General features: G+C 45.1%; 1 protein-coding gene and 1 pseudogene across 1 annotated transcript; both read right to left on the bottom strand.

Moving 5' to 3' along the window:
- Window positions 1-8,652: 8,652 nt before the first annotated feature.
- Window positions 8,653-9,250, bottom strand: LOC114506360 (annotated as a pseudogene).
- Window positions 9,251-17,161: 7,911 nt separating this feature from the next.
- On the bottom strand, window positions 17,162-22,547 carry STX4 (syntaxin 4). The gene is made up of 11 exons (XM_028526875.2): window positions 22,064-22,547; window positions 21,775-21,876; window positions 21,564-21,663; window positions 21,369-21,443; window positions 20,791-20,861; window positions 19,276-19,384; window positions 19,127-19,203; window positions 18,755-18,892; window positions 17,691-17,801; window positions 17,517-17,615; window positions 17,162-17,421 (listed from the first exon to the last, which is right to left on the bottom strand). Exons 1-10 carry the CDS (start codon window positions 22,091-22,093, stop codon window positions 17,535-17,537), a joined length of 894 nt encoding a protein of 297 aa, XP_028382676.1. The 5' UTR covers window positions 22,094-22,547; the 3' UTR covers window positions 17,162-17,421; window positions 17,517-17,534.
- Between the last annotated feature and the right edge of the window lie 2,732 nt (window positions 22,548-25,279).

Here is a 25,279-nt window from a genome sequence, read left to right as displayed (position 1 = left end):
TAGGGATGTTCCCTTTTATTCCTAGTTTCTTAAGTTTTAAAAAAATATTATTAAGAAAGAATGTTGGGTTTTGTCAAATGTATTTTCTGTGTCTATTGAGATAATCATATTTTTGTTCTTTACTTTATTTTCTGTATTACATTAATGGATTTTGGATGTTAAACCAACCTTGCATTCCTGAGATAAATCCCACTTGGTCATGCTGTGTAAACATTTTTATATATTGCTGAATTTGGTTTGCCAAGGGAAACAGAATTTTGTTGAGGATTTTTACATCTGTATTCATATGAAATAGTGCTCTGTATTTTTTCTTGTGATATCTGTGTCCAGTTTTGTTATCTGGATAATGCCTAGACAGTCTGACTTCTACCTCTCACTTTTCTTCTTCTCTAATTTCCTTTACTTCCCTGGCTGTCTATCAGGACTGTCCCAGGCAGTGGATGCATCCTAGGTATGCCAAAATCGTAGGCCCTGCTGCTGGGGCAATAGCTGGCATCACACCTCAATCTATGCTGTGGACTGCAGTCGTCATCCCCTCCCCAGACAAATGGCTGGATAAATTGGAGTTCCTCGTAGGAGAATGCTATAGAACGAGGGCTGAGGTGAACGTAGGGCAAGGCAGCAGGCTTTGTAGGGGTGGCAGTCATTCTGGATTCAACAGGAATTTTGAAGGTTCATTCTCAATTACATTCACACAGCCCACTCTCAACAGAAATCCTTACCCTTCAGCTTGCCTTCCTTTCAGTCCTTACCCCAGCTCTGACCTCATCTCTAATCTACTTCTTCCACTCAGCAGGCTCCATCCATGCTGGCCTTCTGTTTGTTTCTTCCCAGTCTTGTGACCTTTGCACTTGCTCTTCCCTGGAGCTGGAACCCAGAGCCCTAGATTTGCTCATGATGCTCTTTCTCTTTAAGTCTCAGCTCAAATCTTACTATATGGGATTTCTACTGCTGCATAATAAATGGTCACAAACTTATCATCTTAAAAACAATACCCATTTATTATCTTATAGTTCTGTAGGTCAGAAGTCCAGGCTGATTCAGCTCGGTCCCCTTCTTAGGATCTCACAAGGCTAAAGTCAAAGTCTTGGCCAGCCTGACTTCTATTCCAGAGCCTCTGGTGTAGAATTCACTTCTAGACTCATCCAGGTTATTCCTGAATTCAATTCCATTTGGCTATAGGACCAAAATTCCCAATTCTTTGCTGGTTCTCAGCCATAAGTTGTTCTCAGCTTCTAGAAGCCATCTACATTCCTTGATGTAGGCCACTCCTCCTGGAGGCCACTCCATCTTCAAAGTCAGCAATAGCATGGCAAATCCTCCTGCTTCAAATTTCTATTTGCTCTGTCTTCCTGTAGCTAGAGAAACTTATCTACCTTTAAGATCTTCTGTTAACCCTGGTTGGTGTGGCTCAGTGGATTGAGCACTGGCCTACAAGCCAAAGGGTCACCAGTTCAATTCCTGGTCATGGCACATGCCAGGTCCTAAGTTGGAGATATGCAAGGGACAGCTGATAGATCTATGTATCTCTTCACACATAGATGTTTTTCTTTCTCCCTTCCACTCTCTCTGAAAATAAATAAATCTAAAAAAAGAGAGAGAGAACTTATGTTAATTACACTGAGCCTACCTGAATAATTCAGAATAATCTCCCTATTTTAAGGTCAACTGATTACTAAACTTAATTACATCTGCACAATTCCTTTTGCCATGTAAAGTAACATGTTCATAGAGATTAGGGCATGGCATCTTTGGGGGCTATTTTTCTCCTTACTATAGTTTATCCTCTAGCCCTCAAAAATTCACACCTGTCCCATATGGAAAGTACATTCACTTCCTCCCAAGGTCCCTAAAAGTCCCATCCCATTACTGCATCAAATCAGTCCAAAAATCTCATAAATCTCATCAAACCAAAATGCCCAAATCTTATTATGTAAATAAGATGCAAATGAGGCTCTGGGTATAACCCATCCTGGAGCACAATTCTCATCTGTGGACCTGTGAAACTAAAGAAACATGTCATGTTCTCCCAACATGCAATAGTGAGACAGGCACAGAATAATAGTTACAGACATTCTGGTTCAAAAAGGGGTGAAATAGAAGGTAAAAAGGAGTCAGTGGTCCAAAGCAATTTTAAAATCCAGCTGTGTAAATTCCCTTAGGTTTCCAGTCCTAGAAATAATCCTCCATGGCTGTGTTGTGCTCTCTGAGCTCTCAGTTCTACCCTTTGGATCAGTCACTTTACCTAAGAAGACATTCCTGAATACTAATAAAAACAACTATCTTTGCCCTGGCCAGGTAGTTCTGTTGGTTAGAGCATCACCCTGATACACCAAGGTTACAGATTTGATCCATGGTGAGGGCACATACAAGAATTAACTGATGAATGTATAACTAAGTAGAACAACAGATCGATGTTCCTCTCTCTCCTTCCCCCATTCCTCAAATCAATAAATAAATTTTTTTAAAATAAAATAAAACAGCCACCTCCAACATGTCATTTTTTGTCACATCATGCTGCTTAATTTTTTAATAATATATATTGCCCTGACTGGTGTGGCTCAGTTGGTTGGAGCATTGTCCTATAAACCAAAAGGTTGTGGGTTCAATTCCAGGTCAGAGCACATGCCTGGGTTGTAGTTTCTATCCCTTGTTGGAGGGAGAGGCAATCAGTCAATGTTTCTCTCACTCCCTTCCTATCTCTCTGGAGTCAAATATAAATACATATATGTGGTCATGGCTTTGGTATATCTTAGCTATTTCTTTACTTATCCTTTCCATCACAACATAAACCCATGGAAGCAGAGAACTTGTCTGTATTTTTACCATGTATTTCTCTAGCACCTGCCATCATGCCTGGAACATGTCTTACTCTATAAATATTTTATGAATAAATTAGTGAATTAATTAAGTGAAGAATGGGGTGGCATAGTAGGCTGAAAAATGGCCCCCTACATATGTCTATGTCCTAATTTCTAGAACCTGAGAATGTTGCCTTATATGGCAAAAGGGACTTTGCAGATATGATTAAGGTAAGGATCTTGAGATGGGAGATTATCTTGGAGTGTCTAGATGGGCCCAAGGTAGTCACAAGAGTCCTTATAAGAAGGAGACAGAAAGAGCAGTCAGAGGAGAGGGTGATGTGATGATGGAAGCAGACATGAAATGATGTGCTTTGAAATGGAGGAGAGGGCGACTAGCCAAGGAATGCAGGCATCCATCAGAAGCTGAAAAGTTTAAGCAAATGGTTCTTCCTAAAAGGAACCACTCCTATCAGATCCTTGACTTTAGCCCAGTGGAACTAATTTTGGATTTCTGACCTCCAGAATTCTAAAGGAATAAATGTGTGTTGTTTTAAGACACTAAGTTTGTGGCATTTTTCTGACAGCCGTAATAGGAAATCAGTCCAGTTGAGCTGGGTTAACATTCATAGCATGTAGCTGCAATTGCTGGAAGCTCCTCAATATTTATTCCTCCAGAGTGGGAGTGCTTCCTGGGAATAGATCTCTAGTTCTCCTAGAATTGTTATCTGGGCAAAAACCTTCCCAGGTTTTTAACGATTATATCTCTCAGCATCCCTTTCAGCTGGATGTGGCCATGTGACTACATTCTGGCCAATAGGATTAGAGCAGAAGATCAAAAATTATCTGCACAACTACTACAATTTAGGGAAAAGGGTAAGCACCCCCTTCATTTTTGCTTCACAGGGGCTTGACTGTGGAAGTGGTGGTGGACCATCTTGGGTCATGTGTGTGAGGGTAATACCCCAGGGATGGAACCACAGCAAGATAAAATAATTTCATTATTCATAGGTCCTGATGGCTTAAGCAAAGACCCACCATAAAATCTTGGGCTTTAAATTTTTTTTTTAATTCATTGATTTTAGAGAGAGGAATGGGGAGAAAGAAAAACATAGATTTGTTGTTCCATTCTATTTATGCATTCATTGGGTGATTCTTTTTGTTTGTCTGTTTGGTTGATTCTTTTATGTGCCTTTACTGGGGATGGAACCTGCAACCTTGGTGCATCGGGATGACACTCTAACCAACTTAGTTATGCAGCCAGAGCTAACTTGGACTTTATATAACAGAAAAATAAACTTCTGTGTTGTTTAAGAAATTATTAGTTTGGTCTCTGTTTCATGCAGCTGTAGTTAGTATATGTCCACACATTAACTAATGCAGAATTTCCAATTACTGTCTATCCTTTATGTTTCATTTTTAAAAAACATTTTATTTATTTATTTTTAGAGAGAGGGGAAAAGAGGGAGAAAGAGAGGGAGAGAAACATCAATGTGCAAGAGATACATTGATTGGTTGCCTCCCACACACCCCCAGGGGGGTCCTGGCCTGCAACCCAAGGCATATGCCCTGAGCGGGAACTGAACTGGTGACCTTTTGGTTCACAGGCCAGCACTCAATCCACAGAGTCACACCTGCCAGGGGTATTATCTATCCTTAAATAGGGGCTTCTTGGAAGTGTGGACATACATTCAATTAAGGCAAGTTTGGGCTTAATTTTTTATCTCTTTTTTTTCCTTTTGGGCAATTCCGTTGTAATGGTGCCATTGTGGTCTTAGGATGTATGTGAAATTGACCTTTGGTAGGCATCAACTTGGTGCTAGGAGTTCTTGGGCCCCATCCCCCTCATAGGTGTTTTTTTTTTCTGGTTTTCATGAGCAGCTACTACTAATTGCCAAGAACCAGCAAGAATCAAGAAAGCTCACTGGACCTGAGGGTAAATATTTCTGAATAGAAAGCAAAGGCTCAGACCTCACAGTGTCACCACAGCTCATTCTGATATACCAACTGTCATGGTGATAGGAAGAGAGAAATGAATAGATTAGACAGCTTCTGCAACATATAGGGAGGCAGGGGTTCTTTTGTTTTGTTTTTACTATTTTGGAATCCATTTATATTGTCAGCATTACTTTACTCTGGGCTTCACCCAGCCCCACACTAGCCTCTGGGGCTGCATCAGACCATCTGAACACTAATGGCTTCCCTGGGCCAGGTGTAGCTGTCCAGTGTAGAGTCATAGTCTGGAGTGTAGACCAAGGATCTTACAAAAGCTTCCCTGTCCATAGACTCTAGGTAGTAGGAGGCCAGGTTGTGTTTGTGGGCAAAGTTAAGAACTTTGATGACCCTCTGGCTGGGTGTCTCAGTTGGAGCATTGTCCCATACACCAAAAGGTTGTAGGTTCAATTCCTGGCCAGGGCACATACCTAAGTAGTGGGTTCAATACCCAGTTGGGGTGTGTACGGAAGGCATCCAATTGATGTTTCTCTCTCATATTCACCTCTCCCTCCCTCCCTCCCTCCCTCCCTCCCTCCCTCTCCCTCTCTCTCTGTCTCTCATCAATAAAAACATATCCTTGGGTGAGGATTTTAAAAAAAGGAACTTTGATGGCAACTCTCAGAGACATGTCTCAGATGGTGGTGGGTGGTGGGTATAGTCTCCCCTGGGACAGGTGCTGCTCAGTGACCTCCTGGGAAAGTTTCTCTGCTCTCAGAAGGAAGATCTCATCTAGGATGTGCTGGATCGCACTGGCGGTGACTCCCAGAGCCACTCCAGGGAACAAATAGGCATTGTTTCCCTGCCCTGGAATGAAGGTCCTGCCGTCTTCCAGAGTCACACTGTCAGAAAGACTTCACTGACAAAGAGCCCTTGGCACTCTTCAGCCATGCACTCAGCCTTGCTGGTGGGTTTCTCAGGGCAAAGGTGATAGGGCACTTGTTGGAAGGAACTTTTATCAGTCAGCTATGATCAAGTTATGCTGCAGTAACAACCCCAAAATCTCAGTGGCTCACAATAACACATTTGTGTTTCTCAGTCATAACCCATATTGTCCACGGACAGCTGTGGCTCTGTGCTGCATCATCTCCATTCCAGAATCCCATCTGAAAAGACAGCCTGAATCTGGAATGTTCAATCTCAAGATATTGGAGGGAGGAAAGTTGGCAGACCAGACAACAGCTCTTAAAAGTTCTTGGAAGTGGTAGACTTTTGGCCAAGATGGAAGTGTAGGTAACATGCTTCACCTCTTTGCACAACCACAGGAAGGTTCACAACTAATCTCAAAACAAAATACAACCAGAACTGTTAGAAAATTGAACTGTATGGAAGTCCAACAATCAAAGATTTAAAGAAGAAATATTCAGACAGGTAGGAGGGGTGGAGGCGGGAAGCCAGGACAGAGAGGAAGGATGTGGTGTGGCAGCAGTGGCCAGCAGAACAGGTGGTCCCACATTCATGTGTGGCAGATAAAAACCAGGAGGGACACCTGGGGAGCAAGCCATCCCAGTGCCAGGCCAGACTATGCAGCCCACGCTTCCAGCCCCAGGAAAATAAAGCCTTGTAACTTCTAGCTGTAAAAACCAGTAGGGGTTAGGTCAGTGGAAGAAACTGCCAGTCTCTCAGGAGAGTCCGTTTAAAGGACCCACATGGCCCCAGAATGTATATAAACCCACCTACTCTGGGATTCAGCACCATGACAGCAGCTAGAAAGGTGCCAGTTGCATACAGGGAAATGACTGGAAATGGGGCAAGAGCCTAACAAGTGGTATTGTTCCCTCACTGAGCCATCTCCCACATACACTGCCACAAAGTTGTGAAGCAGTTTGCCACACAAATACCTAAAGCTCCACCACTTATGATGTAACAGGTGCACCAAGATGGAGTCAAAGCAGCTCTACCTAATACACAGAAACAAACACAGGGAGGCTGCCAAATTGAGGAGACAAATAAATATGGCCTAAATAAAAGAACAAATCAAAACTCCAGAAAAACAACTAAGCGAAATGGAGATAGCCAACCTATTAGATGCAGAGTTCAAAACACTGGTGGTAAGGATGCTTAGAGAGCTCACCGAGTGCGGCAAATGGTAAAGGAAGAAATGAAGGCTATACCAAGTGAAATAAAGAAAAATCCATAGGGAACCAGGAGTGAAGGGAAGGAAACTGGGGTTCAGATCAACAATTTGAAATATAAGGAAGAAATAAACATTCAACTAGTACAGAATGAAGAAATAAGTATTCAGAAAAATGAGGAAAGGATAAGAAGACTCTGGGACATCACCAAACATGCCAACATCCGAATCACAGGGATGCCAGAAGGAGAAGAGGAAGAGCAAGAAGTTGAAAACTTATTTGAAAAAATAGTGAAAGAAAATTTCCTTAATTTGGTGAAGGAAATAGACATGCAAGTCCAGAAAGCATAGAAAGTCCCAAAGAAGTTGGATCCAAAGAGGACAACACCAAGACACATCATAATTAAAACGCCAAAGTTCAGAGTTAAAGAGAAAATCTTAAAAGCAGCAAGAGAAAAGTAGAGAGTTACATACAAAGGAGTTCCCATAAGACTGTCAGCTGATTTCTCAAAAGACACTTTGCAGGAAGACAGAACTGGCGGGAAGTATTCAAAGTGATGAAAAGCAAGGACTTACAAATAAGATTACTCTATCCAGCAAAGCTACCATTTCAAATAGAAGGGCAGATAAAGTGTTTTCCAGATAAGGTAAAGCTAGAGGGAATCGTCATTACCAAACCCTTATTATATGAAATGTTAAAGGGACTTACCAAGAAAAATAAGATAAAAAGCTATGAAGAGTAAAATGACAACAAACTCACAACTATCAACGAGTCTAAAAACAAAAACAAACTAAGCAAACAACTAGGACAGGAACAGAATCATAGAAAGGGAGATCACATAGAGGGTTATCAGCTGGGAGGGGGAAGGGGGGAAATGGGGGGTAAATTGTAGGGATTAAGAAGCACAATTGGTAGCTACAAATAGACAGGGGGATGTTAAAAATAATATAGGAAATAAAGAAGCCAAAGAACTTATATGCATGAACCATGAACATTAAATAAAGGGTGGGGGGTGGCTGGAGGGAATGGGGGTACTGGGCAGAGGGAGGCAAAGGGGGGAAAATGGGACAACTGTAATAGCATAATCAATAAAATATACTTTTAAAAAACTCAGAAGTGGAACATGTTAGTCATACTCAAGTTTCATTGCTTGCAGCAAGCTACATGCCCAGAGCTGATGTTAGTGGATTGTGGGGATATAGATATAGATATAGATATAGATATAGATATAGATATAGATATAGATATAGATATGGTGGAACCCTGTAGGGAGGGCCAATGAATATTTTTAAAGAATTGTACAGTCTTTGCCAGTCTGTCCTCTTTGCCACAAAGACTGTCTGTGTTTTTCCCCCACATGCAAAATAAATGCATTTCCTTCCCAAGAGAGACCACCCAAATGACCCAGTGAGTTATGGCATCAAACTTGAATCCAGGACTTCTAATAGTCTCTATATCGAGTCCAAGTGTGGCTCTTTTGATCCAGAGACATATGAAGCCCATCCCCAGAATAAATAAATAAAACAAGTTTTCTCTGGTCTCCCCACCCAACATATGAGGTAGAACAAGGACAGAATAATAGTAGTAAATACTCTCATTCAGAAAGAAGAATGGGAGACATACACCAGTTACTGGTCCATAGTAATTCTAAAATCTTGCTGGGCAGACATTGAGAAGGCCTCCCCACCTTTTCCTGGGACTGGGACTACTTTCTAGAGCCAGTTCCCTGTTTCATTTTACTCCATGTCATTGCTCTGCCCTTAGAGTGGCCCTTCCTATTCCACTTACTCTCTTTGGCCACATTTGAGAAGATATTGGAGGTTTGGCTTTCTGAGGTAGAACAGCTTTCTCAATCTCCTTCTTGCTCCTACAAATTTGGGAGCCCTCAAGGACATACTAAGTTTTGAACAGTCATGGTCTTTTTTTTTGGGGGGGGGGGGTCCATTGAGGCATTTTATCTGCATGTATGTATTACATCCCTGGAAAAAGAATCCCAGGATTTTCCCTCCTGTGTGTTTTCATCTTGCTTCTTCATGATCCATGATGCCCACTGAGGTTGTCCATACAATGAAACCAAAGTGACAGGATAAGAGCAGGTTGCTCTTCCATTTTCCTATTTTGTGCAACTCAATTTGAGTTGCACATCAAATTGGGGCTGATTACTCCATACCTGTCTAACCTGCCTGTGAGGTTCACTACAGTTTTTCCAGCTCTCTGACCATCAATTAATATCAACTTCACCAATGTAACCATACTTTGTCATCACAGTTATAAAGCAGACAATGACTTGGAAGCACAGCCTATTAAGAACCTGACATTGCTTCTCTTTTCAGCATTGTCAATACTTTCAAGAGCAACAGACAGGACTTTCATGTGCGCCATTATGGCACCATGGAAAGATGGTGGAGAGAACCACTTTTAAAAATCCATGCTAATGGCTTTTGGTGGGAGGAGCCTTTTGTTTTTCAAGTATATTTTATTGATTATGCTATTACAGTAGTCACATTTTTCTCCACTTTATCCCCCTCTGCCTTGTACCCCCCTTGCCTCCAGCATCCCCCCCCTTCATTCATGTCCATATAAGTTCTTTGACTTCTCCATTTTCTATACTATTCTTAACCTCCCCTCGTCTGTTTTGTACCTACTATTTTTTTTTCAATTTCTTTTTTTTTTATTTCAATCATTGTTCTGTACCTACTATTTATGCTTCTTATTCCCTTTACCTTTTCTCCCATTCTCCCCCTCCCCCTCCCTGGGGAATAACCCTCCATGTGATCTCCTTTTCTATGATTCTGTTGCTGTTCTAGTTGTTTGCTTGGTTTTTGGTTTTGAGGTTCAATTGTTGATAGTTGTGAGTTTGTTGTCATTTTACTGTTCATAGTTTTGATCTTTTTCTTAACATGTCATATAATAAGGGTTTGGTGATGATGAACTCCTTTAACTTAACATTATCTGGAAAGTACTTTATCTGTCCTTCCATTCTTCTTTTTTAATTTTTAAAGATTTTATTTATTTATTTTTAGAGAGAGGGTAAAGGAGAAAGAGAGGGAGAAAAACATCAATGTGTGGTTGCCTCTCATGCAGCCCCCACAAGGGACCTGGCCTGCAATCCGGGTATGTGCCTTTACTGGGAATTGAACCAGTAACCCTTTGGTTCTCAGGCTGGTGCTCAATCTATTGAGCCACACCAGCCAGGGCTGCCCTTCCATTCTAAATGATAGCTTTGCTGGATAGAGTAATCTTGGATGGAGGTCCTTACTTTTCATGACTTTGAATATTTCTTTCCTGCCCCTTCTTGCCTATAAGGTTTCTTTTGAGAAATTAACTGATAGTCTTATAGGAACTCCTTTGTAGGTAACTCTCTCCTTTTCTCTTGCTGCTTTGAAGATTCTGTTTATCTTTAATCTTTGGCATTTTAATTTTAAAAATATTTTATTATTTTCTTTTTAAAAATATTTTTTATTTTTAGAGAGAAGGGAGGGAGGGAGAGAGAGAAAGAGAAACATTGATGTGTGAGAGATATATCAAATGTTTGCCTCTCACACTCCCTCAGGTGGGGACCTGGCCCACAACCCAGGCTTGTGCCCTACCTGGAACTCAAACCAGTGGCAAACCTTTTGGTTCACAGGCTGGTGCTCAATCCACTGAGCCACACCACCCAGGGCTAACCTTTGGCATTTTAATTATTATGTATACTGGTGTGCTCCTCTTTAGGTCCTACTTCTTTGGGACTCTCTGAGCTTCCTGGACTTGTATGTCTATTTCCTTGGCCAGATTGGGGAAGTTTTCTTTCATTATTTTTTTCAGATAAGCTTTGAATTTCTTGCTATTCTTCTCATTCTGGCACCCCTATGATTTGGATATCAGAACATTTAAAGTTATCCCAGAGATTCCTAAGCCTGTCTTAATTTTTTTTTGAAACTTCGTTTCTTCATTCTGTTCTGGCTGAATATTTATTTCTTCCTTTTGTTCCGAATTGTTGATTTGAGTCCTTCCCTTCACTGTTGGTTCCTTGTATATTTTGCTTCATTTCACTTTGTATAGCTTTCATTTCTTTCTTTATTTTGTAGCTGTATTCAATCATTTCTCTGAGCATCCTTACCACCAGTGTTGTGAACTCTGCATCTGATAGGTTGGCTATCTCCATTTTGCTTAGTTGTTTTTCTGGAGGGGTTTTTTTTTTTTACATTTATTTATTTTTAGAGAGAGGGGAAGGGACGGAGAGAGGGAGAGAAACATCAATGAGTAATTGCCTCCCACATGCTGCCCACGGGGACCTGGCCTGCAACCCAGGCATGTGCCCAGACTGGGAATTGAACCAGCAACTCTTTGGTTCACAGGCCCACACTCAATCCACTGAGCTATACCAGCCAGGACATTTTTCTGGAGTTTTGATTTGTTCTTTCATTTGGGCCATATTTCTTTGTCTTGGCACACCAGTCTGGATGAGTATTTCTTTTTTAACTCCTTAGTTGTCAGACTTCCATACAGTTTAATTTTCTGGCAGTTCTGGTTGTTTTTAAATTGGTTGTTCTTTTTTTTCTTTTTTTTTTTGGTTGTGGGAGGAGGAAAAGCATATCTACCTATACCTCCATATTGGCCAAAACTCTGGGGAGAGCTTTTTACCTGTTTGGTTCCTGTCAGTCCCATGGGCCAACATCTACTGATAAATCCACAATTCTTTTCAGACATGTCTCCTTTTAGACTTAATTGTAGGCAGATGAGGCTTACAGACTTCTTTGGGGGAGTTACTTTTTATCTCTTTTCTTTGAACCATCTTAACTGAAAGGATTTATTGGGAACCACTCTAACTGATCTATAGGGCTTTTTTTTTATATATAAAAGGTATGAGAACCATACACTTGATATGGTCCTTGTCACAAAGATGAGTTTTAATCAAACTTTGTGAATTAAGAGCCTTGTAAGTTGTATCTTTCATTGGTTAAAATGCAGATGACTTGCCTGTAGTTTCTATATTCTCTTCCATTTCTGTTAAAAATTGGCCAATTATTTTCTGAAGCAACTCTTTAATATAGTAACTTATCAACAACACCCAATAGCAACCAAAGCATGCTACTAATATTCTCTTTCCCTAAGTTTTTGCCTAAAGCCCTAAGCTCATTTGGACAGAATTTATATTCTTAGTTATTACCAGCTTACAGTTTAACCAAGTGCTTCACCACTGCACAACACCTATCACCATCTTTCCAACTTCCAGTAATAGTTTCCTCAGCAGCTACTGTCCAGATCCAAGGTCAAAGTCACATAACTCAGGTTTATTTTTTATTGTAGCAGTACCCTGCTTCTGGGTACTAGTTCTGTAACAGTTGGTTTACACTTATTATGATGTGGTAACAACCAATCTCCAACTATCAGTGGCTCATTGCAAAAGTATTTCTCATTTACATTACATATCACTTTACAGGTGGCTTCATGTCATCTTAATTCTGGGTTCTAGGCTGAAGAAGTCTTTTTTTTAATATGTTTTATTGATTATGCTATTACAGTTGTCCGGTTTTCCACTCTTTGTTCCCCTCCACCCGGCACACCCTCTCCCACCCACATTCCCTGCCTTTAGTTCATGTCTATGGGTCATTCATATAAGTTCTTTGTCTTCTCCATTTCCTATACTATTCTTAACCTCCCCCTATTTTCTGCCTACCATTTATGCTATTTATTCTCTGTACCTTTCCCCCTCTCTCCCCCTCCCACTCCCCCACTGATCACCCTCCATGTGATCTCCATTTCTGTGATTCTATTCTTGTTCTAATTGTTTGCTTAGTTTGTTTATGTTTTTGTTTTAGGTGTGGTTGTTAATAACTGTGAGTTTCTTGTCATTTTAATGTTCATATTTTTTATCTTCTTTTTCTTAGATAAATCCCTTAAACATTTCATATAAGGGCTGGGTGATGATGAACTCCTTTAACTTGACCTTATCTGGGAAGCACTTTATCTACTCTTCTATTATAAACGATAGCTTTGCTGGATAGAGTAATCTCGGATGTAGGTTCTTGCTTTTCATGACTTCAAATACTTCTTTCCAGTCCCTTCTTACCTGCAAGGTTTCAGAAATCAGCTGACAGTCTTATGGGAACTCCTTTGTAAGTAACTTTCTCTTTTTCTCTTGCTGCTTTTAAGATTCTCTCCTTATCTTTAATCTTGGGCAATGTAATTATGATGTACCTTGGTGTGTTCCTCCTTGGATCCAGCTTCTTTGGGACTCTCTGAGCTTCCTGGACTTCCTGAAAGTATATTTCCTTTGCCAGATTGGGGAAGTTCTCCTTCATCATTTGTTCAAGTAAGTTTTCAATTTCTTGGTCTTCCTCTTCTCCCACTGACACCCCTATAATTCAGATATTGGAACATTTAAAGATGTCCTAGAGGTTCCTAAGCCTCTCATTTTTTTTGAATTCTTGCTTCTTTATTCTGTTGTGGTTGAATGTTTCTTTCTTCCTTCTAATCCAAACCATTGATTTGAGTCCTGGTTTCCTTCCTGCCACTGTTGGTTCCCTATAGTTTTTTCTTTATTTCACATAATGCAACCTTCATCGCTGCCTGGGTCTTTTTTATGCTGTTGAAGTACCCAGTGAGTTCCTGGAGCATTCTGATAACCAGTGTTTTGAACTGTGTATCTGATAGGTTGACTATTTCTTTGTCACTTAGTTGTAGTTTTTCTGTAGTTTTTCTTTGATCTGTTCTTTCATTTGGGCCATTTTTTTTTTTTTTTAAATCTCAGCCCGCCTGTTATGTAGTAAGGGGTGGTACCTTAGGTGTTCACCAGGGTGGGGCAACCCATGCAGCTGCACTGTGATGCTGTTACATCAGGGAGGGGTCCAAGAGGGAACATTGCTACTTGCTCCACTCTCTCCTGGTTTTCAGTCACTTCCTCCACTACCCACAATCAAATTGAGCCTTTCTGGTGCTTACTCCCAGGTGGGTGGGTTTGTATATGTTCTAGGACCCTATGGGTCTCTCCAATGATCTAGGCTGAGGAAGTCTTCATCTAGCAATTACCAGGCTTGCGGAAGATGGAAAAAAGAAGGGAAGCTGCCAGACTACTCATTGGTGCTTAAAGTTTCTATTGGGTAGGCCAAAAAATCCATTTAGTTTTTTCCATAAAGTAAAAATTTTCACCAATAATTTTATTGATTTGAATATTTTGAGTATGTTGGCTATCTCCCACATGGTAGAATATTGTTTTCAATTAATGTCTCAATTTGACTGCTATCAACTTCAACTGGTCTACCTGATTGTGCAGCATCATGCATTGAGAAATCTTTAGCACGAAACTTCACAAACCACTTTTGACATGTTCGATCAGTCACAGCACCTTCTCCATACACTGCAGAAATCTTTTTTTTGCATCTCAGCTACATTTTTACCTTTCTTGAAATTATAAAGTATAATATGCTGAAAATGTTGCATATTTTCTTCCATCTTCAGTATTAAAATGGCTACACAAAAATTCAGCAATTTTGATAAGTTTTTTGTTTCAAAAAAACTGTATTGTGGCACGCTGATCTGACAATTGGTCACAATACAATCTAACAAAACTGTTCTGAATGAAGTTAAAGACAACTATGCGCTACTAGAGCAATTCTGCAGAAAAAAACAAACTTTTTGGCCCACCCAATATTTACATTTCTATTCACATTCCATTGGTCAAACCAAATCATATAGCCAAGCCTATTGTAAATGGGACATGAATATATAGCTCTCCTACAGTGAGGAACCTAGTAGGAATGATAGCATACACACACACACATACACCACCACCACCACCACCACCACCACCACCACCACCACCACACACCACAGAGCTGTACCAGAAATGTCAATTACTGAGCTCATATATACTCTGCTACAGCATTTTATATCATGTAACCTCACATCTTGGCCAAGGATAAAGTGCCTTGACTCAAGACAGACAAATCATAGGCAGGTCAATGTAGCCTGACCTAGACCAATCAGGTTACTTTGTTTAGGAATTTGAACCATGAACACTGAGTGAACGAGGCAATAGGTAGAGAGAGATGCAGATGAAAGTTTGTGATGCAGGATGGATTTGGATAAGCCACAACTAACCAAGACCCTGATTTCTGAAAGTTAGGCTGATAGGATTTCAGTCCAAAACCTTCCCTTAGCTCCTTACTCGGGTCAGTTTCCTACAAGAAAGGGGTATACACAAGGGGGCCTGTGAAATCTCAAGTGCATGTGTCCGCTTGTCTGCTAGGTCTGCTTGAGACTTGCCATTCACCTGTTCAAAAACCTTCCATGGGTCTCCTAGCCCACAGGACAAATTTAAACTACTGAGTTTGGCCTCCAGGCCTTGACTTGGCCACCTAGCCACCTCTTTCAAGAGGTTCTAGACAGTTTCCTGAGTGAGACAGGTAAGCAGCCTTTCAGGGCTGGCACTGTCCAAATGGCCAGGCAGAAGTCACATGCCCCACATGGACACCTGGCTGCATAAATGTGGCATAATGTCTGCATAGGTCTGACAGTCTTTATCGGGTCCCAGTAGGTGTCACAAGTGATGCAGTTTTATTCTGAAGGCAGAAACGTGAAAGTGTAGAAGAAGCACACCAGCAGGACAGTATTCCGCTGCAGAGGAAGAGATGGAGAATCAGGGAAACCCAGAGACCCCCTGTCCCAATCAGTCTTCTACTGGGACAGAATCTGGTGGCCCTGCAGTTTTCCATCGGATGGATATCAGGTTGCTTGCACACTGCTGAGAATGAGCTCTTTCCTGTAGGGGTCTAGAATGTCATCTCTCTAAACAGTGCATAATCTCAGGCAAGACGAAGGCATGGGTACTCTCCCAGACGTGGGCAGGTACAAGCTCAGCGGCAAGGGAGCGGAACTCAGACATGACTTCTCGTATGAAGGGTTTGAATCTCCATTCCTGCTAGTCTCTGCAAAGCCCACAAACTTCTCCTCTTTTTTCGGGTTTGATCATGCCCCCTGTGCTCTGTGATCCAATCACTTTTGGGTGCAACTGTGGAGTCAGAGGCCCCACCCATAACAGTGTCCTACATCTAACTGGGGTTTAATACTGACATGCTCAGTTCCAGGTTGCCCTATAGATCAATCCCAATGCTGTTCAGGAACACCATTCAGGTTCACTAGCTGTTTTCCAGTCACAACCACCATCTCAACATCTCATACACTGCCCCTCACAGGCACAACCACCCCAACTGTGGCTCCAGGGCCACTGCAAGGCTCCACAGGTGGATGTCCAGCCACAGATGGAGGCAGAGAAGGCAGGGGTCCTGTTTTGGGGACCCAGTCCCACCCTCTGGCCCCTCCCCCATCCTAGGTCCAGGAAACAGCACCAAGGGTATCACATTGAGCCCTCCACAGCACCCACTTGTGTGCCCCCCATTTGGTGGCTGATGCAACTGGTACTGTGGCCAGACAGGCTGGGCAGCCAGAAGCAGCAGCAGGGGCCTGTGGGATGGGAAGTGGAATGGGATAGGACAGCCAGAACCAGGCCACTAGACCTTGGATGGGGTCAGGCACCACCCCACACCAACCAAGCTTCAGAACCAGGGGCCACCCTCATCCTGAAACCAGGTGACAGAAGACAGGTGCCACACCCAGCTCCAAGAAACCAGGCACCTGCTGTCAGAATTCCCAGAAATACAGAGTTAGGGCCCGGAGCTCAAGTGCCAAGATCAGGCTCCTCTGCTTCCTCTACCTGCTTCAGCCACATAACCCCTTAGAAATGGCATGCTTGATCCCAAATGGCTTAGTCTTCAGGCTGAACGCTTGGGTAAAAGGCAGTGCGTTTTTCTGGGCACAGGGCCTGGCCTGTGAGACACCGCCTGCAACTTCTCCCATAACTGGCTCCTCATGTAACATTCCACTCAAATGTCACCCCCTCTGAAACAGGCCCTTCCGTGACCACTGTATCCAAGAAACAGCCTCAGTTACTCACAGTGCCTCTTCTTGGCTGCAGGAATGCCCACAGATGCCTCGCCCTCCCATACATACATCTCACCTATGTCCCAGACTAGCCTGGCCCAGCCTCACTGCTTCAGGGTTACGTAGCCACAGTGGTCTTTCCCCAGGGACAGAACTGAGCCAGGCATGGGTATTATCCCTCCCAACCCCACATGTTCCTGTGAGAGACAGACATGTTCCTGTAGTGCCAGCCTGCTATGGTCGCAGTGCCTAGAACAGTCTGACTTAAGCTTGCCTAGGCTGGGCCTGGCAGGATGGCCAGGAGGTGGGAAGGCTAGATTCCTGGAGGCCCTGTGCCAGCCCTTCCAGGAACACACATGCACAGTGAAGTCTCCAACCTCTTTTTTTTTTTTTTAATTTCTTACAAAACCATGTGTCCCATCCAAACAGGACACTACAGGCCCTCCGCCAGGCATTGTGGCCCAAGGAGAGAGGTCCCCATGAACAAGTGGCTGCCAACCCCAGAAGAACCACCTGCCCCTCTGCACAGGGCCAGTGTGAGAAAGGGGGGTTGGCTGGAGGCACTGTGCTGCCCCTGCCCCGGGTGCAGGCAGAGAAGGCAGACCCTGGGTCCCTGGTGCTCTTAGTGCCTGCAAGGGAAGGAGGGAGAAAAGGGTCTAAGGGGACGAAACAAGGTGGGGGCCAGGGAAGGGGCAGGCTGGGGGACAGGCCCACAATATCTCACCAAGAACGCACGATGCTATCAAGCCAGTATGGCGACACAAATGATGACCGCCAGAATGAGGACAGTGATGGACACACAGATGGCAATCAATACTTTCTTCTGTGAGAGAGGAGAGGGTCAGGGAAACTCAGGAGAGGAGGGAGGGCTACCCAGGGGAGGGGAGGAGAGGATCACCTTTCGAGCTTTCTTCTGGTGCTCCAGGGTGATCTTGACATGTTCCTGCCCACGTTCCACATAGTCTGCTGAGCTCAGGATGTTCTTTTCAATTCGGTTGATCATCTCCCCCTGTTCAGAGAAGGTGGAAGTTCAGGCAGGTAGGAGTGAGTGGGGCGGGAGGTCCCAGCAGTCCACTCTGGCCACCCCGGTCCCAAATGACCAAAGGACATTCCTGGCAGAAAACACTGCACTAACAAAGGCATGGAGACCGGACCATATCTGACACAGTTCACACACCGAGGGTGGCTTCCAGGCCCTGTTCTATCATGTGGTGCCTTCTTCCCTGCCCCCTTACCCCACACAACCTTTACTTGTAGCAGTTTCTTGGAGCCAAGTGCCTTAAATAGCTCATACGTTTTCACAGAGTGTGAACATTTGTCCCCTCACAAAATTGTCTGAATTTACCCATTCTCCCAGGCCTGTCTCCCAGCTGTAAAGCTCTTCCTACTCCCGCCTCCTCATGGCATCACCAGCGTGCAGATTCTGAGTGAATCTCAGCGGGCAGTCCTGAGTGAAACCCCTTCCCCATGGCTCCCAGCTATAAAAGGGTATTGGCCACAGGACTAGTGGGTCAGCTCCTCCAGGACAGGGCTAAAAGCTCACTTCACCCCCACACAACCAGGGCTAGGGCAAGAATAACACTTCCCACCCCAACCTTGTACAGATTTTAGGAGGCAGGCCCTCTAGGGGGCAAGTTTGACTAGAGCTCTTAGATGTATACAGGTAGATTCTGTTGATGGAGAGGGAGCCAGGGTTGGGGCTATACTGGGGGTGGGCTCAAGTGCAGGGCTGGGAATACTATGTATAAAAGAGTGGCCATCTTGGTAGCTGTAGAGGTGAATGCAATTCTGGGGCACAGCTAAGGGTAGAAGTAGGGCCAAACTTGAGGGAATGGCCCAGAATGGATCGGGAAGAGAGGTTAAGGATGGAGATGGATTAACAGGTATGGCTAGGGTTCTGACTGAACATGGTTTCACATTTGGGGTCTGGGTCAAGCTCAGCCAGCTCCCTGGGGTGCCCACCTGCATCTCCACCTCAGTAGCCAGAAAAGTGAAGATCTCATGAAGTTCACGAATACTGCGTTCAAGCTGCTGGATCTCACTGTGCCGGGCGGAGATCTCATTTAGGGCCTGTCGAGTCACCTGAGTGTCCTTCAGTATCTGGGGAGTGGACAGGAATAAAGGGATAGGTAACAGGGAAACCAGCAGCAGGTCAAAAGTTCCCGTTGATTTGGGGGCAGCCCTTGGGTCTAGAACTGGGCCAGGACTCGGCTGAGTGACTCCAGGCATGCAAATTCATTCCCTTCTGGGCCTCAGTATCCCCTCAATCAAAGAGGGCCAGAGCTTGGAGAAGATGGAAGGCCCAGCAGAGGGAGGCTGGCTGTGGCCACTCACATTGGATACAAACACCTCGCTCTGCCCGCTGTCCAGCATCTGCTCTAACTCCTCGTCAGATACCGTTCCAGCATTTGCTGTGAAGGAAAAGGCCAGGTTCAGAGCTGGGTCAGGTTACCCAACCCTGTGGGCCAGGCACCACAACTCACTAATCTTCAGCTGCCTCCGAATCCGCTCCACATTCTTCTCCCGGTATTCGGACTGCATCAAGTTGCACTTGTTGATGAGTTCCACAAATTGCTGGGACAGGATCCCATGCTACAGATAGAGAACACAGGCTGGGCACCCCTGGGAGGATCCCTGCCCAGTCTGGGCCTCAGCATCCCCATCAGTACAATGAGCAAAAAACATGAGCTCTTATAGGTGCCTGCTGTTTTACCATCATGAAATCTTCCCCATTCTCTTAAAGTAAAAGCCAAAGCCCTTACCAGGGCCTACAAGGCCCTATGTGACCTGCCCCTCCCCAATTTCCCTCTGACCTCACCTCCTCCCACTCCCCCTCCCTTATTTCTTCCAACCACAGTGGGCTTCTCCTCCTCCCTGACCAAAGCACTCTCACCACAGGTCTTTGCACTCACTGCTCCTTCAGCCTAGAATGCTCCTGCCACACAAAGGTCTTTAAGTCTTTGTTCCAATATTACCTTTCCCCCCTCAATATTACCTTTCAAATGCAGTGTTCTCCCCTTCATTGAAATTGCAACCTGCCTTTTCTGAGCACTCTCAATCCCTCTTCTCCTGCACCTTCTTCCTTAATACTTAACGATGTTCAGAAATAATTTACTTATGTAAGCTCCATAAGGACAGGGATCTTTGGTTCACTGCTGTAGCCCAAACAGCTGGCACTCAGTACATACTTGCTGAATGCTTGCCTCACTGCTTAGGCTAGAGATGTGCCTGGAGTTCAGTCTATTGCCAGATTTTACAGGTCCAGCTGGGCCCTCGGCCTCTTACACTGAGGACTACTTCAGGCTCCCTTTGAAATGCCCTCTGGCCGTGTCCATTTCCCTGATGCCTTATTCCTTGGAGTATTTTCCTCAGAGACACAACTGTTCTCTTGGCTTCAGCTGTACCCTTTCAAGATGCCCAAACTGCTCCATCTCCAATCTGGGCTCTTCGCTGAGCTCTGGGACCACCCACTCCAATTCTGACCTCCAAGAATTCCAAACCTCTCCTCTTTGGGCACCCAGAGTGGGCTGGTCAGATTACCTCAAATCCCCTTCCTAAAATGTTGATTCAGTGACCTTCCCTCCAGGGAAGTTCCACCTCCTGACTTCTCGAATTCTGCCCCTGGGGCAGAGGATGTCCACCTCCTCTGGGAAGGAAACCTCCCAGTCATTTACAACTGCTCCCTCTTATTCTTTGGGCAGAGCCACTAGGTAACAAGTCCCACCTCAGTAAGGTCTTTGTCACCTGTCTCCCAGAGCTGAGCCCAGGTCACATCTGGGGACTCAGCAACTTCTCACTGAATGCAAAAGAAGGTGGGGAGTTATAATGGATTGGGAACCAGGAGACCTGAATTCTTAATCTTGAGTAAGTCTTTTCTCTTTCTGTGCCTCAGTTTTCCCATTTGGATGATCTCCAAGTTCCCCCCTTCTTACTTTTGTCATCAAATAATCTATAAAATACTTGCTGAAATGTCCTAGTTCTGGGAATAACAAACCCACCTGGGTTTTTCTCATCCTCGTGTTGACTGAATTACAGTTCTCATCAGCTTCCTCCTTCTGGGGCTCTATAGCTGTGGGAAGACACAAGGGTAATGCGGGGGAGGGGGACTGTTTGGAGATCAGGGCATCCGGCCAGGGCCATACCCCAGCCATACAATACAGAGGTGCTTATCTCCATACGATTTCAGGAGGAAATACAACTGATCATTAAACGACTAATTCTAAGCCTCTGACAGGAGATAGTATATTTTTCTTTATAATACATCAGATAATTCCCACAAGTATGCAGAGGCCTCCTAACAAAACCCCCAAATACCTGCCGAAAGAATGCACACTGGGCAGCAAGAATTTTAGGACTGGATGGTTTCATAGTTCAAAAAAGAACCCCGGGGGTGTGGTGGGGGGCAGACATGTGCTGTGGAAAGTGCTATGGACTTTTGGAAGCCTGGAGATGGAGATTCTAGACTGCTGTGTAACCTGGATATATCACCGGCCTCTCTAGGCCACACACTCCCCAGATATATCAGGAGCTTGGCAGGGACAGAGGGAAGAATCTCTCTCAGGTCCTAGGAGCTCACCCTTCAGCTGCGCTCGGATCTCCCTCCCTAGCTGTTTGATCTCGTCGCGCAGATTCTGCAGGTCCTGCTTCATGCCTAAACAAGAAAAAGCAGTCCCTACATCAACAAATCTCCCTAGCTACCACCTGCTTGGAACTACAATACCCAAAAATCCCTCTGATTGAGCAGGCGTTCTGCACCCAGGTTTCAACTCACTCTCCTCAGGAAGGGGCGTGGCCAGGATGGTGACCTGCTGTTTCTCCAATTCCCTGACTTTATTCTCCAGCTTGACAATAGTCTGCCGAATTGTCCGAACCTGGGGAGGGTGACCGAGACGGCTGAAGGAGATATGAGGGTACTCCAGACAGCGCTGCTCCTCAGGTCCTCCAGCCCCCTTGTGAATCCAGGCAGAGACCCAGCCTCATACCTTCTGGAAGAACTCCTCGTCTGGGCTCCCCAACCGTGCCGTGCCTGGGTGTACCACCAGCGCGACCCGTTCCTTGTCCTCATCATCCGAGCTGTCATCCCCCTGCCAGGGTCGGGGTCACTGGCATCACTTCTTTGCTGTCGCTATCTCCCCGCACGACTTACTGGCTTCCGGGTCTTCCCTTTCTAGACTTCAGCCATCCCTCCCTGCCCCGAAGACCAGGAATCCGGCGTTCCAGTCAGATCCCACCCCGTCCTCCCGTCCCAACCCTGCTGCCCCGACTTCTCACCTGCCTTAGCTCCTGGGTCCTGTCCCGCATGGCGGCCCGGGCTCCCTCTCCCCAGCACCTGAGCCCCGAGGGCCTCAAGATCCTAAGTTTGGAACTCCCGAACTTCCCTCACACCCTGACACTCCACTCCGCCTTCACCCCGCGGGCCCCCAAATACCCCACAAGCTGCGAGAGGCTCCGTCCCTGACACCATCCACAATCACTGGAAAGGAGCTAACAATTGGGACCCCCCAAGATTCCACAGGTTGGAATTCCCTTTTCTTTCCCCCCCTCCCGCTCCCGCAACCTAGGCCCTCCCCCTTTTGGATGATTCCGGGCATGCGCACGAGTTCGCGTCTCTTCCCCGCCCGGGAGAAAGGCGGAGGTCGGAAGTTGCAGCGTCCGGACCAGAAGCAAAACTGCAAGGATGTGAGAGCCCGCCCCCTCTACCGGAACTGTCGTATCTTTCAACAGCAATCTCGTTGCCAAAAGGGGTGGGAATGCGTCATTTATACGTAATCTGAGATGCCCTGCATCTCACATCACCCCATGGTGCACCCTCGCGTCACGTGACGGGCCGTGACGGGCCCTGTCCTTGCCTTCCGGACCACGGAACGTGACGCCATGACTGTCACGTGTCCTGGTTTCTGTCAACTCCGTCTCTGGAGCACCCCTCTCTCCAAGAGGTGCCGGGCGCCCGAGCTACGCCCCTCCAGCTCTCACGGGGCGGGAAAGGGCGCTGACTAACGCCAGAGACTTTTTGAGGCAGTGGGTGGTAGGACCCTTGATGAATTCTGCTCTTACTTCTTTTGGGTCCAGGGGCGTGGGCAGACTGAAGACGGAATTTGGGGCTGTCAGCATCATGGGACCTTGAAATTAAGGAAATAATAAGATCCAGCGTCAGAATTGCAGGGTTTTGAAGGCTGAGAATCTGGGGGTGGGAAATGACCTCATCCGAGGCAGAAATCTCTTCTCCTGCATACTCCTGGCGCAGCCGCTGACAGGTGGGCGGCGGGCGCCCTGCTTGAACACTGCAGTCCCGCTGTACTCACCACCTGATGAGCAACGACACCATTTCAGGGCAGCTCAGATTCAGAAGAGTGTCTGAATCATACTGAGCAGTTTGCCTTGCACCAGGCTCTACCCTCCGGAGCCCCCCGCCCCCCACCAAAATCTGCACACGTTCCACATTATAGTGGACTGTGAGCTCTTGAAGTCGCGTAATGACTGTCTTGTTTTACCTGAATCCCCAGCGCCTAGTTCCGTACCCAATGGGCCCACAGTAATATTTGTAGGCAGAATTTCAGCCTTTTGTATGTCTGAAGATAAAACTCATGGTTCCTTGGTTTTCTCTTACACTTCAGGCTTTCACAATGACACCTCTCTATAATCCTGGTCCTCTAGATGTTCATTAATTCAGTATTTATCAGGCACTTACATGGGTCACTGTTCTAGGGATGAGGTATACATCAAGGCCTAACAGATTAAAATGCCTTGCATTTGTGGAACTTACATTCAATAGGAGTCCCAAAGCCACTGATTGAGTATGGGCATACCTGGAATGAACAAGTCTCCTGGATCCCACAGCTCTTTGCAGGGAGTTTATATGAAGGTTCAAGCAAGAGAAGGAATGAAGCAAGCAAGAGGTAGTATGCCCTGGTAAGGAAACCTAGATTCCTATGACTGAGTTAGTGTGGCCTTCTAGAAAGCTGTTTGTCTCTGGGCCTCAATCTCCCATCTGTATACAAAGGGTGGCAGTACAGGGGTGGGGGGATAATCTTTATGGGTATTCCCTGCCGTGAAGTTCAATGGTTTGAGTTTGGAAACTGTCCAATGCTGTCTGATTCTCTATGAGGGGCTTTGTACCTTCTCCTCTTCCCTTTAGAACCTAGCTTACCTGCAGTCAAGAATGAAGAGATGAGGATGCTGTGATCAGGATTCCTCTGATCACAGGGGAAGTGAAAAGTGGGAGGAGTTTCAGGAGGCCAAGCCCTGTCTTGCAGGATCTCCTGAAGATCACAAGGAAGGATTTCTCTGCTCTTGGGTCTTCTATATCAGCCTCACCTCCCTGCCCCTCTTCCCTTTTCTGTCTCTGTCTCCTTCATACTCTATCTGTGTGGTACAGTGGAAGGAATTTTGGACTTCTGACTCTTAGTCCTGGGTGTGATCTTGAGTAATTCATTGCTCCTCTTTGGGACTCACTTGGTCCATTGGACAACTTGGTCAGGTAATTCCTGTGTTGCTTAAGGTAAAAAGAAATTGAACAATATCCAGTGAGGTCAGGAAGATATGGGAGGGTCTTGGAACATGTTGAGTGTTTCCCCTCTGTGGGCTTTTACTGCTGCAAGTTCAGCACTCTCTGGGCCTGGCAGTACTACCTGCCTTTCTCTGCTTATTAGCCTTTTGATGACTTGCCTTTTTGGTTCCCAGCTGTGATTTGAAATTGTTGCTTCCTTTGTTAAATAGCCCTGGAGTATGATATTCATAATTTTATAAAAGATTTTTATTTACTTAGAGGGGAAGGGAGGGAGAAAGAGAGAGAGAGAAACATCAGTGTGTGGTTGCCTCTCAAATGCCACCCACTGGGGACCTGGCCCACAACCCAGGCACATGCTCTGACTGGGAATCAAACCAATGACCCTTTGGTTCACAGGCTGGCACTCAGTCCACTGAGCCACACCAGCCTGGGCTGATATTCATCATTTTGTTTCTGGTCTCTAGGTAGGATCACAGAGCTTTGGGATGTTGACTTAAAGTCCCAGGAGACTGGGCTCAAAGGCTTGTGGAGGGAATGAGGAGTAGGGGCCATCTAGGGAGAATGGCTCTGGGGATGGGGCTTTCCAGAATTGAACCCTTTTCTTTGTTTCATGGTCCTTTGTTACTCGGGCCCTATGAGAAACTGTGAAGTGTGTATTAAATATATTGGGTCTTGGATGTGTGGGTATTGGTGATGTATGAATATTTTTCTTTCAGTATGTATAAAGGTTAGGTCCTACCCGATCCTGAGGCGTGGCAGCCTGCCCTGTTTCTTCCACATGTAGGTCCATCCTACCGACACTGGAGATAGATGACCTGGTTTAGAATCCCAGCTCATTCACCTACTATGTAACCCTTTAAGGCAAGTTACTTAACCTCTCTATGCCTCAGTTTCTTCATTTAAATAATGGGATCAGTAACAGTATCAACCTCAGGGTTGCTGTAAGGATTAAATAAGGTGATATAAATGAAGTGAATAGA

The sequence above is a fragment of the Phyllostomus discolor genome, chromosome 3, assembly GCF_004126475.2.
Source record: "Phyllostomus discolor isolate MPI-MPIP mPhyDis1 chromosome 3, mPhyDis1.pri.v3, whole genome shotgun sequence".
NCBI classification, from domain to species: Eukaryota; Metazoa; Chordata; class Mammalia; order Chiroptera; family Phyllostomidae; genus Phyllostomus; species Phyllostomus discolor.
Note: the sequence above shows the minus strand (reverse complement) of the source record. Positions and strands in the feature narration are given on the sequence as shown.